Source organism: Anomaloglossus baeobatrachus, chromosome 5 (assembly GCF_048569485.1).
Source record: "Anomaloglossus baeobatrachus isolate aAnoBae1 chromosome 5, aAnoBae1.hap1, whole genome shotgun sequence".
NCBI lineage: Eukaryota > Metazoa > Chordata > Amphibia > Anura > Aromobatidae > Anomaloglossus > Anomaloglossus baeobatrachus.
This window is the reverse complement of record NC_134357.1, coordinates 7,813,049-7,827,207: the sequence shown is the minus strand read 5'-3', so window position 1 is coordinate 7,827,207 and position 14,159 is coordinate 7,813,049. Positions and strand designations below refer to the sequence as shown.

At 49.5% G+C, this 14,159-nt stretch overlaps 1 protein-coding gene across 1 annotated transcript in view; it reads right to left on the bottom strand.

Moving 5' to 3' along the window:
- The window catches only part of CCDC186 (coiled-coil domain containing 186), a gene marked incomplete at its 5' end in the record, with an annotated part of 58,966 nt that extends 45,256 nt beyond the window's left edge, over nt 1-13,710 (bottom strand). Inside the window, 2 exons of the mRNA XM_075348126.1 lie at nt 3,391-3,517; nt 13,190-13,710. Of these exons, the coding sequence (XP_075204241.1) occupies nt 3,391-3,517; nt 13,190-13,710 (648 nt within the window). The remainder of the gene's footprint in view (nt 1-3,390; nt 3,518-13,189) is intronic.
- Between the last annotated feature and the right edge of the window lie 449 nt (nt 13,711-14,159).

The following is a 14,159-nucleotide window of genomic DNA, read 5'->3' as shown; positions in this document are numbered from 1 at the left end:
ACCTGTGAGGGAAAGGTGTAATGCGGGGCCCTATCTGTGACTACCTGGCCCGGCCAGGGCGACACACACATCTGCAGTAAAAGGTTAAAACGCTTCTTCTACCAAAAGGTCACATTACAGGCGCTGTTCACACGAGCAATCGTCGTCCGTCTGTCATGGATCAGACATAGTTACAAACTAAAAAAAATAAAAAATAAAAAATTGATGCACGGCAGAAAGCAAAGATCACATCAGAACAAAATGGGCCTTAAAATTAAAAAACGGAAGCGTTTAAAGATCGTAAGATCGGGCTCTGGTTCCCGGAGCCGGTCACTTCTGCTTCAAAGAACAAATCCTGGACTGGAAGGTTTTATTTGTGATTTTATAAACCCAAAACGGAAGTAACAAAAAGGACAAATGAAGAGCGCAATGAATGGACCCAGACGTGTGATTAATGCCGCCCGAACCGCGGAGGCCCGGAATCAGAGTCTGGCGATGCAGATCTCCGCTGGGGGCAGTCGGCTGCGGATCACTATGTCACACATCACCAATATCATAAAGACATCGGGCGGGGGAGGGCGGAGCTCACGTATGGAGACACCGCCCAATATTATTTCTGGATTCAGGGCTTTGCTAAAAAAAAAAAAAAAAAAAAAAAGTTTCATCACAGTTCTGACGATATCCATATATAATGTGTAATTATAGACACGTCGTCTGTCATCAGATCCCTGGCACAGATACACTGCAGCACCGCAAGCCCAAAATACACACGCAAGGTAGGTCACAGAACAAGTTCTCCACAAGAGTCTGACGCTGCAGGTGACAGGTGTGAACAGTGACGACACTCATTCCTGCACGTGAGGCCGATGACACAAGAGAGAAGCATCCGACACATCCAACCACACAGCGAATCATCGAGAAACCGCACCGACCGGAGACAAGACACCGCAAAATACACCCCACACCGGAGGAGGAGAAAATCACTAATACACAACAGTAACAAGAAAATACAACCGCTACTAGAGAGAATGATGTATAACTGCTATAATACTGCCCCCATGTACAAGAATATAACTACTATAATACTGCCCCTGTGCACAAGAATATAACTGCTATAATACTGCCCCTGTGCACAAGAATATAACTGCTATAATACTACTCCCTATGTACAAGTATATAACCACTATAATACTGCCCCTGTGCACAAGAATATAACTGCTATAATACTGCTCCCTATATACAAAAATATAACTACTATAATACTGCTCCCTATGTACAAGAATATAACTACTATAATACTGCCTCCTCTGTACAAGAATATAACTACTATAATACTGCCCCTATATACAAGAATATAACTACTATAATACTGCCCCTATATACAAGAATATAACTACTATAAATACAGCTCCTATGTACAAGAATATAACTACTATAATACTGACCCTATGTACAAGAATATAACTACTATAATACTGCCCCTATGTACAAGAATATAACTACTATAATACTGCCCCTATGTACAAGAATATAACTACTATAATACTGCCCCTATGTACAAGAATATAACTGCTATAATGCTGCCCCTATATACAAGAATATAACTACTATAAATACAGCTCCTATGTACAAGAATATAACTACTATAATACTGCCCCTATGTACAAGAATATAACTACTATAATACTGCCCCTATGTACAAGAATATAACTACTATAACACTGCCCCTATGTACAAGAATATAACTACTATAATACTGCCCCCTACATACAAGAATATAACTACTATAATACTGCTCCTATGTACAAGAATATAACTACTATAATGCTGCCCGTATGTACAAGAATATAACCACTATAATACTGCTCCTATGTACAAGAATATAACTACTATAATACTGCCTCCTATGTACAAGAATATAACTACTATAATACTGCCCCTATATACAAGAATATAACTACTATAATACTGCCCCTATATACAAGAATATAACTACTATAAATACAGCTCCTATGTACAGGAATATAACTACTATAATACTGACCCTATGTACAAGAATATAACTACTATAATACTGCCCCTATGTACAAGAATATAACTACTATAATACTGCCCCTATGTACAAGAATATAACTACTATAATACTGCCCCTATGTACAAGAATATAACTGCTATAATGCTGCCCCTATATACAAGAATATAACTACTATAAATACAGCTCCTATGTACAAGAATATAACTACTATAATACTGCCCCTATGTACAAGAATATAACTACTATAATACTGACCCTATGTACAAGAATATAACTACTATAACACTGCCCCTATGTACAAGAATATAACTACTATAATACTGCCCCCTACATACAAGAATATAACTACTATAATACTGCTCCTATGTACAAGAATATAACTACTATAATACTGCTCCTATGTACAAGAATATAACTACTATAATACTGCTCCTATATACAGGAATATATCTACTATAATACTGCCCCATATATACAAGAATATAACTACTATAATACTGCCCCATATATACAAGAATATAACTACTATAATACTGCCCCCTATGTACAAGAATATAACTACTAATACTGCCCCTATGTACAAGAATATAACTACTATAATACTGCCCCCTATGTACAAGAATATAACTACTATAATACTGCCCCCTATGTACAAGAATATAACTACTATAATACTGCCCCTATGTACAGGAATATAACTACTATAATACTGCCCCTATGTACAAGAATATAACTACTATAATACTGCCCCCTATGTACAAGAATATAACTACTATAATACTGCCCTCTATGTACAAGAATATAACTACTATAATACTGCCCCCTATGTACAAGAATATACCTACTATAATACTGCCCCTATGTACAAGAATATAACTACTATAATACTGCCCCCTATGTACAAGAATATACCTACTATAATACTGCCCCTATGTACAAGAATATAACTACTATAATACTGCCCCTATGTACAAGAATATAACTACTATAATACTGCCCCTATGTACAAGAATATAACTACTATAATACTGCCCCTATGTACAAGAATATAACTACTATAATACTGCTCCTATATACAAGAATATAACTGCTATAATACTGCCCCTATGTACAAGAATATAACTACTATAATACTGCCCCTATGTACAAGAATATAACTACTATAATACTGCCCCCTATGTACAAGAATATAACTACTATAATACTATCCCTTAAGCTAGCTTAGTTTTTTTTTATATAGTGCTGTTTCCATGGGAACAAATCTCGCCCTTGCCGAATACAATGTTGCCATTTCCTTTTAGAGGTCAGTGTACACAGTGGATTGTTGATGGTATTTTCATTATTTTATGTTGCTTTCTAGACCATCAGATTGTTACCTGCTTGATGGAGTGAAGGTGCAGGAGCTCGGTGTCCCCGCGTTTCTTCAGTTCTTCTCTTAGATGATCTTTCTCAGAACAAATGTCCAAGATCAGCTGCTGATGCTTCTTATTCTCCTCAATTAACCTGAAAAACAAAATTAAAACCTTACATTACACTGATCACAACTGCAGGAAATGATCATCACATACATCAGAAAATGAAAAGATAATACCGAACTATGCTCAATTATTCAGATTCATTACATACGGGCAGTATTATAGTAGTTATATTCTTGTATATAGGGGCAGTATTATAGTAGTTATATTCTTGTATATAGGGAGCAGTATTATAGTAGTTATATTCTTGTATATAGGGGGCAGTATTATAGTAGTTCTATTCTTGTATATAGGGGGCAGTATTATAGTAGTTATATTCTTGTACATAGGGGCAGTATTATAGTAGTTATATTCTTGTACATAGGAGCAGTATTATAGTAGTTATATTCTTGTACATAGGAGCAGTATTATAGTAGTTATATTCTTGTACATAGGGGCAGAATTATAGTAGTTATATTCTTGTACATAGGAGCAGTATTATAGTAGTTATATTCTTGTACATAGGAGCAGTATTATAGTAGTTATATTCTTGTACATAGGGGCAGTATTATAGTAGTTATATTCTTGTACATAGGGGCAGTATTATAGTAGTTATATTCTTGTACATAGGGGCAGTATTATAGTAGTTATATTCTTGTACATAGGAGCAGTATTATAGTAGTTATATTCTTGTACATAGGAGCAGTATTATAGTAGTTATATTCTTGTACATAGGAGCAGTATTATAGTAGTTATATTCTTGTACATAGGGGCAGTATTATAGTAGTTATATTCTTGTACATAGGGGCAGTATTATAGTAGTTATATTCTTGTATATAGGGGTAGTATTATAGTAGTTATATTCTTGTACATAGGGGCAGTATTATAGTAGTTATATTCTTGTATATAGGGGTAGTATTATAGTAGTTATATTCTTGTACATAGGGGCAGTATTATAGCAGTTATATTCTTGTATATAGGGAGCAGTATTATAGTAGATATATTCTTGTACATAGGGGCAGTATTATAGTAGATATATTCTTGTACATAGGGGCAGTATTATAGTAGTTATATTCTTGTACATACGGGCAGTATTATAGCAGTTATATTCTTGTACATAGGGAGCAGTATTATAGCAGTTATATTCTTGTACATAGGGGCAGTATTATAGTAGTTATATTCTTGTACATAGGGGCAGTATTATAGTAGTTATATTCTTGTACATAGGGGGCAGTATTATAGTAGTTATATTCTTGTACATAGGGGCAGTATTATAGTAGTTATATTCTTGTACATAGGGGCAGCATTATAGTAGTTATATTCTTGTACATAGGGGCAGTATTATAGTAGTTATATTCCTGTATATAGGGGCAGTATTATAGTAGTTATATTCTTGTACATAGGGGCAGTATTATAGTAGTTATATTCTTGTACATAGGGGGCAGTATTATAGCAGTTATATTCTTGTACATAGGGAGCAGTATTATAGCAGTTATATTCTTGTACATAGGGGCAGTATTATAGTAGTTATATTCTTGTACATAGGGGGCAGTATTATAGTAGTTATATTCTTGTATATAGGGGGCAGTATTATAGTAGTTATATTCTTGTATATAGGGGCAGTATTATAGTAGTTATATTCTTGTATATAGGGAGCAGTATTATAGTAGTTATATTCTTGTATATAGGGAGCAGTATTATAGTAGTTATATTCTTGTATATAGGGGGCAGTATTATAGTAGTTCTATTCTTGTATATAGGGGGCAGTATTATAGTAGTTATATTCTTGTACATAGGGGCAGTATTATAGTAGTTATATTCTTGTACATAGGAGCAGTATTATAGTAGTTATATTCTTGTACATAGGAGCAGTATTATAGTAGTTATATTCTTGTACATAGGGGCAGTATTATAGTAGTTATATTCTTGTACATAGGGGCAGTATTATAGTAGTTATATTCTTGTACATAGGGGCAGTATTATAGTAGTTATATTCTTGTACATAGGGGGCAGTATTATAGTAGTTATATTCTTGTACATAGGGGCAGTATTATAGTAGTTATATTCTTGTACATAGGGGCAGCATTATAGTAGTTATATTCTTGTACATAGGGGCAGTATTATAGTAGTTATATTCCTGTATATAGGGGCAGTATTATAGTAGTTATATTCTTGTACATAGGGGCAGTATTATAGTAGTTATATTCTTGTACATAGGGGCAGTATTATAGTAGTTATATTCTTGTACATAGGGGGCAGTATTATAGTAGTTATATTCTTGTACATAGGGGTAGTATTATAGTAGTTATATTCTTGTACATAGGGGCAGTATTATAGTAGTTATATTCTTGTATATAGGGGCAGTATTATAGTAGTTATATTCTTGTACATAAGGGGCAGTATTATAGTAGTTATATTCTTGTATATAGAAGACAAAAAAAAAAATAATAATTTTATGGAAAGTTTTGGTGCTGGACCTTTCCTTTTCTTGTCTCTAATGGCCCTGTCTGCTTAAGTCTCAGCAGAAGTTGTCTTTGTGGTGACATCTCGCTCCTCGCTCCGTCTTCCGGCCGCTCTGTATAACTCTGTATAACAGCCGGGGAATGTTTTGTTTTTCGGTCGCACAAAGGCTTTATAATCCGATCAAACATTAAACTAAACCACGAGCTGCGGAGTGATCTGCTCTCGGCCGTCGTTTCGCCCCGCACACCCCTTATTGATATGAAGTTGTCTCGGGGATCAGATCGTTACAGGGTCAGCTTCATCCCACAATACGCAGCCGCAGTGGAGGAAATAAAATGTTATATGGCGGTTATTTATTGTGGACCTGTACTAGGCTCAGGAAAGACTCCTCACTACGGGGCAGGGGCTGCTGGTTGATGGTCTGGGCCGGCGATACGTCTCACAAGATCAGGAGCGGCGCTTACAAGATCTACTGCAGAGAATGGCACTCCTTGCCTAGGAGACCGACCACTGCTGACAGACTGCAGAGGTGGACGCCACCAATACATCCAGTACTAAACAGTAACATTACACATCAGACATTTTATAATAAGAGGTAAATTACAAAGTTGCTCATTTTTACATGGACTCTCCAATTTATCCATTTCAGAGTCGAGGCACCTTAAATCTCAGTTTTGCACATTTCACAAACTTCACATTTCCAATTCTGATAGTTTTCAAAATATCTGCTTGTTGTCAAAGAATTACTGTTCACAGCTAGAGTCTGAAATGTCCCACAGCTGTGGGGCTGTCACAATGTACAAGGGCAGAAAGGTCAACGTGACCCTAAGGGAACAAACCGAATAGTGAGAATGCAGCAACCAGCAGAAAACCTGCCGAGATATCACCGCACCAGACCAAGGGCCCAGCGCAGCAGCACTGCCGCAGAGAGCCGCACGAAGAGCCCAGAGCAGCAGCACTGCCGCAGAGAGCCACACCGAGGGCCCAGCGCAGCAGCACTGCCGCAGAGAGCCGCACCGAGGGCCCAGAGCAGCAGCACTGCCGCAGAGAGCCACACCGAGGGCCCAGCGCAGCAGCACTGCCGCAGAGAGCCGCACCGAGGGCCCAGAGCAGCAGCACTGCCGCAGAGAGCCACACCGAGGGCCCAGCGCAGCAGCACTGCCGCAGAGAGCCGCACCAAGGGCCCAGAGCAGCAGCACTGCCGCAGAGAGCCGCACCAAGAGCCCAGAGCAGCAGCACTGCCGCAGAGAGCCGCACCGAGGGCCCAGAGCAGCAGCACTGCCGCAGAGAGCCACACCGAGGGCCCAGCGCAGCAGCACTGCCGCAGAGAGCCACACCGAGGGCCCAGCGCAGCAGCACTGCCGCAGAGAGCCGCACCAAGAGCCCAGAGCAGCAGCACTGCCGCAGACAGCCGCACCGAGGGCCCAGCCCAGCAGCACTGCCGCAGAGAGCCGCACCGAGGGCCCAGAGCAGCAGCACTGCCGCAGAGAGCCACACCGAGGGCCCAGCGCAGCAGCACTGCCGCAGAGAGCCGCACCGAGGGCCCAGAGCAGCAGCACTGCCGCAGAGAGCCGCACCAAGAGCCCAGAGCAGCAGCACTGCCGCAGAGAGCCGCACCAAGAGCCCAGAGCAGCAGCACTGCCGCAGAGAGCCGCACCGAGGGCCCAGAGCAGCAGCACTGCCGCAGAGAGCCGCACCGAGGGCCCAGAGCAGCAGCACTGCCGCAGAGAGCCGCACCAAGAGCCCAGAGCAGCAGCACTGCCGCAGAGAGCCGCACCAAGAGCCCAGAGCAGCAGCACTGCCGCAGAGAGCCACACCGAGGGCCCAGCGCAGCAGCACTGCCGCAGAGAGCCGCACCGAGGGCCCAGAGCAGCAGCACTGCCGCAGAGAGCCACACCGAGGGCCCAGCGCAGCAGCACTGCCGCAGAGAGCCGCACCGAGGGCCCAGAGCAGCAGCACTGCCGCAGAGAGCCGCACCAAGAGCCCAGAGCAGCAGCACTGCCGCAGAGAGCCGCACCAAGAGCCCAGAGCAGCAGCACTGCCGCAGAGAGCCGCACCGAGGGCCCAGAGCAGCAGCACTGCCGCAGAGAGCCGCACCAAGAGCCCAGAGCAGCAGCACTGCCGCAGAGAGCCGCACCAAGAGCCCAGAGCAGCAGCACTGCCGCAGAGAGCCACACCGAGGGCCCAGCGCAGCAGCACTGCCGCAGAGAGCCGCACCGAGGGCCCAGAGCAGCAGCACTGCCGCAGAGAGCCACACCGAGGGCCCAGCGCAGCAGCACTGCCGCAGAGAGCCGCACCGAGGGCCCAGAGCAGCAGCACTGCCGCAGAGAGCCGCACCAAGAGCCCAGAGCAGCAGCACTGCCGCAGAGAGCCGCACCAAGAGCCCAGAGCAGCAGCACTGCCGCAGAGAGCCGCACCGAGGGCCCAGAGCAGCAGCACTGCCGCAGAGAGCCACACCAAGTGCCCAGAGCAGCAGCACTGCCGCAGAGAGCCACACCAAGAGCCCAGAGCAGCAGCACTGCCGCAGAGAGCCACACCAAGTGCCCAGAGCAGCAGCACTGCCGCAGAGAGCCACACCAAGAGCCCAGAGCAGCAGAACTGCCGTAGAGAGCCACACCAAGAGCCCAGAGCAGCAGCACTGCCGCAGAGAGCCACACCGAGGGCCCAGAGCAGCAGCACTGCCGCAGAGAGCCGCACCAAGGGCCCAGAGCAGCAGCACTGCCGCAGAGAGCCGCACCAAGGGCCCAGCGCAGCAGCACCATGGGCAGAGAGCCACACCAAGAGCCCAGAGCAGCAGCACTGCCGCAGAGAGCCGCACCAAGGGCCCAGAGCAGCAGCACTGCCGCAGAGAGCCGCACCAAGGGCCCAGAGCAGCAGCACTGCCGCAGAGAGCCGCACCAAGGGCCCAGAGCAGCAGCACTGCCGCAGAGAGCCGCACCAAGGCCCCAGAGCAGCAGCACTGCCGCAGAGAGCCGCACCAAGGGCCCAGAGCAGCAGCACTGCCGCAGAGAGCCGCACCAAGGGCGCAGAGCAGCAGCACTGCCGCAGAGAGCCACACCAAGGGCCTAGCCCAGCAGCACCATGGGCAGAGAGCCACACCGAGGGCCCAGAGCAGCAGCACTGCCGCAGAGAGCCGCACCAAGGGCCCAGCGCAGCAGCACCATGGGCAGAGAGCCGCACCAAGAGCCCAGAGCAGCAGCACTGCCGCAGAGAGCCACACCGAGGGCCCAGAGCAGCAGCACTGCCGCAGAGAGCCACACCGAGGGCCCAGAGCAGCAGCACTGCCGCAGAGAGCCACACCGAGGGCCCAGAGCAGCAGCACTGCCGCAGAGAGCCACACCGAGGGCCCAGAGCAGCAGCACTGCCGCAGAGAGCCACACCGAGGGCCCAGAGCAGCAGCACTGCCGCAGAGAGCCACACCGAGGGCCCAGAGCAGCAGCACTGCCGCAGAGAGCCACACCGAGAGCCCAGAGCAGCAGCACTGCCGCAGAGAGCCGCACCGAGGGCCCAGCCCAGCAGCACTGCCGCAGAGAGCCACACCAAGTGCCCAGAGCAGCAGCACTGCCGCAGAGAGCCACACCAAGAGCCCAGAGCAGCAGCACTGCCGCAGAGAGCCACACCAAGTGCCCAGAGCAGCAGCACTGCCGCAGAGAGCCACACCAAGAGCCCAGAGCAGCAGCACTGCCGCAGAGAGCCACACCAAGAGCCCAGAGCAGCAGCACTGCCGCAGAGAGCCACACCGAGGGCCCAGAGCAGCAGCACTGCCGCAGAGAGCCGCACCAAGGGCCCAGAGCAGCAGCACTGCCGCAGAGAGCCGCACCAAGGGCCCAGAGCAGCAGCACTGTCGCAGAGAGCCGCACCAAGGGCCCAGCGCAGCAGCACCATCGCAGAGAGCCGCACCAAGAGCCCAGAGCAGCAGCACTGCCGCAGAGAGCCACACCAAGAGCCCAGAGCAGCAGCACTGCCGCAGAGAGCCACACCAAGAGCCCAGAGCAGCAGCACTGCCGCAGAGAGCCACACCGAGGGCCCAGAGCAGCAGCACTGCCGCAGAGAGCCGCACCAAGGGCCCAGAGCAGCAGCACTGCCGCAGAGAGCCGCACCAAGGGCCCAGAGCAGCAGCACTGTCGCAGAGAGCCGCACCAAGGGCCCAGCGCAGCAGCACCATGGGCAGAGAGCCACACCAAGAGCCCAGAGCAGCAGCACTGCCGCAGAGAGCCGCACCAAGGGCCCAGAGCAGCAGCACTGCCGCAGAGAGCCGCACCAAGGGCCCAGAGCAGCAGCACTGCCGCAGAGAGCCGCACCAAGGGCCCAGAGCAGCAGCACTGCCGCAGAGAGCCGCACCGAGGGCCCAGAGCAGCAGCACTGTCGCAGACAGCTGCACCAAGGGCGCAGAGCAGCAGCACTGCCGCAGAGAGCCACACCAAGGGCCTAGCCCAGCAGCACCATGGGCAGAGAGCCACACCGAGGGCCCAGAGCAGCAGCACTGCCGCAGAGAGCCGCACCAAGGGCCCAGCGCAGCAGCACCATGGGCAGAGAGCCGCACCAAGAGCCCAGAGCAGCAGCACTGCCGCAGAGAGCCACACCGAGGGCCCAGAGCAGCAGCACTGCCGCAGAGAGCCACACCGAGGGCCCAGAGCAGCAGCACTGCCGCAGAGAGCCGCACCAAGGGCCCAGAGCAGCAGCACTGTCGCAGAGAGCCGCACCAAGGGCCCAGCGCAGCAGCACCATGGGCAGAGAGCCACACCAAGAGCCCAGAGCAGCAGCACTGCCGCAGAGAGCCGCACCAAGGGCCCAGAGCAGCAGCACTGCCGCAGAGAGCCGCACCAAGGGCCCAGAGCAGCAGCACTGCCGCAGAGAGCCGCACCAAGGGCCCAGAGCAGCAGCACTGCCGCAGAGAGCCGCACCGAGGGCCCAGAGCAGCAGCACTGTCGCAGACAGCTGCACCAAGGGCGCAGAGCAGCAGCACTGCCGCAGAGAGCCACACCAAGGGCCTAGCCCAGCAGCACCATGGGCAGAGAGCCACACCGAGGGCCCAGAGCAGCAGCAGTCGCAGAGAGCCACACCGAGGGCCCAGAGCAGCAGCACTGCCGCAGAGAGCCGCACCAAGGGCCCAGCGCAGCAGCACCATGGGCAGAGAGCCGCACCAAGAGCCCAGAGCAGCAGCACTGCCGCAGAGAGCTACACCGAAGGCCCAGAGCAGGAGCACTGCCGCAGAGAGCCGCACCAAGGGGCCAGCGCAGCAGCACCATGGGCAGAGAGCCACACCGAGGGCACAGAGCAGCAGCACTGTCGCAGAGAGCCGCACCGAGGGCCCAGAGCAGCAGCACTGCCGCAGAGAGATGCACCAAGAGCCCAGAGCAGCAGCACTGCCGCAGAGAGATGCACCATGGGCAGAGAGAGGCAATAGCCCTGCCGCACCGAGGGCACAGAGCAGCACCGTGTGCAGAGTTGCTGCATTGCTACCTCATTAGGGCACTTTTAGGACAACCTAACGTCCAACAAAGTGAACCTACGACCCAACAGCACTAATCTACAAGGTAGCAAAAAGCCCAGAAATACAGACGTCAACTCCCCCATACAAGGGTAAAAGAATCCAACTGCTACGTCTCCCTCGTCGCCTCCAGCCTGACCTCTCCCAATGAGATTTCTGAAACCTGGGACATTTCCGCAAAAACTTGTCAGGTGTAAAACAGTAACTAACAGAGGAGGGAGATACAGCTGCAGGTTCTGTGTCTAAAGCCCTCCACGCAGGGGAGCAGAAGTCAGGAACAGTCAGCGCTGAGCCCCAAAATATTGTCCATGTGAACGGAAGCGACTGCACTAAAGTAAAAGTCACGGCAGTAAGAGCCGCTCAGCAGAAAATCCACAGTTACACAGCATTTCCGGCTCCACTACATCCACAGGGAGGACGGAAATCACCATCAGTAATGAACAGTCCCACCAAAATCACACCGTTCAGATAATGTCCGTCACAGGGGAGGAAACCAGAGAACTACAAACCAGCGGCCCCCACTACACACAGTATAGGGGGCTACAAAGCTGTCATCAGGCAAACGCCGAGGAAAACACGCTACACCAACCCTGATCGTTCACCCAATGAGCGCAGCTCTGGAGTATAATGCAGGCTGTAAACCATGATCAATAGCGTATAGTATGTACACAGTGACTGCACCAGCAGAATAGTGAGTGCCGCTCTGGAGTATAATACAGGAAGTAACTCAGGATTAGTAATGTAATGTATGTACACAGTGACTGAACCAGCAGAATAGTGAGTGCAGCTCTGGAGTATAATACAGGAGGTAACTCAGGATCAGTAATGTAATGTATGTACACAGTGACTGCACCAGCAGAATAGTGAGTGCCGCTCTGGAGTATAATATAGGAGGTAACTCAGGATCAGTAATGTAATGTATGTACACAGTGACTGCACCAGCAGAACAGTGAGTGCAGCTCTGGAGGATAATACAGGAGGTAACTCAGGATCAGTAATGTAATGTATGTACACAGTGACTGAACCAGCAGAATAGTGAGTGCAGCTCTGGAGTATAATACAGGAGGTAACTCAGGATCAGTAATGTAATGTATGTACACAGTGACTGCACCAGCAGAATAGTGAGTGCCGCTCTGGAGTATAATATAGGAGGTAACTCAGGATCAGTAATGTAATGTATGTACACAGTGACTGCACCAGCAGAACAGTGAGTGCAGCTCTGGAGGATAATACAGGAGGTAACTCAGGATCAGTAATGTAATGTATGTACACAGTGACTGCACCAGCAGAATAGTGAGTGCAGCTCTGGAGTATAATACAAGAGGTAACTCAGGATCAGTAATGTAATGTGTGTACACAGTGACTGCACCAGCAGAATAGTGAGTGCCGCTCTGGAGTATAATACAGGAGGTAACTCAGGATCAGTAATGTAATGTATGTACACAGTGACTGCACCAGCAGAATAGTGAGTGCCGCTCTGGAGTATAATACAGGAGGTAACTCAGGATCAGTAATGTAATGTATGTACACAGTGACTGCACCAGCAGAATAGTGAGTGCCGCTCTGGAGTATAATACAGGAGGTAACTCAGGATCAGTAATGTAATGTATGTACACAGTGACTACAGCAGCAGAATAGTGAGTGCAGCTCTGGAGTACAGTGCAGGATCAGTGTCAGATACATACAGGACAGCATTACATGGGGATATCACTCTCCGTGTTCAGCCATTGATCACATACTCTTGAGCCACATGTGGAGGAGCGTTACCTTTTTAGCTTGTTTTCCTGCTGTATATACTTCTCATGGACACATTGTTCCAGCATACTGAGGGTTAGGTCGGGCTTGGTTATTCCATTGTGTGACTTGTAGTCCCCCTCGGAGCTGCTCAGCTCGGTCTCGATCTCGTCCAGTAACGTCTCCTGGGATGATGGGAGGTGAATCTTGGACAGAAGAGCTTTGGTGCTGATTGTATCTACAGAGATCTGGGTCTCCAGGATTTCGTGTGGATCGTCCTTCACATTCGGGGCCTCGAGGTCGGAGGAGATTTCTGGGGAGACAGTTCTGGGTTCATCTATGTCTGAGTTTTGAGGTATAGCAGCAACATGCTCTGGGGTATTTTCAGAATCGGGGGTATCCAGGTCAGACTGAAGCAACTGCTGGGGGTCACAGGCGTCTGCGGTGTCCTGGGGTGCTGGAGGGGTCACTATGTCCGGCTGCGTTACCTCCTCACTTTCCAGTGTCCGATCCGGAGCTGCCGGCACTCCTGATTCACCATTATTTCCTTCATAGTCTGCCGAATGTACAGCTGCAAAGAAAAGACAAACAGCAATGAATAAAGGGCAGCAAATATCTACACAGCACCGGGCCCCGACCCAACCAGGGGCCACAGCCTAACAATAGCCCCTGAATGATTTCTCTTTTCTCCCATGGGCTCCCCTAAAACAGAGCGATCAGTCAACACATTTCATAGGGCGGCAGGGGAGGACCGGCGACAGGGAGCGGGAGGGAGGGAGGGCCGGCGGCAGGGGAGGGCCGGCGGCAGGGGAGGACCGGCGGCAGGGGAGGACCGGCGGCAGGGGAGGACCGGCGGCAGGGAGCGGGAGGGAGGGAGGGCCGGCGGCAGGGGAGAACCGGCGGCAGGGGAGGGCCGGCGGCAGGGGAGGGCCGGCGGCAGGGAGCAGGAGGGAGGGAGGGCTGGCGGCAGGGGAGGGCCGGCGGCAGGGGAGGGCCGGCGGCA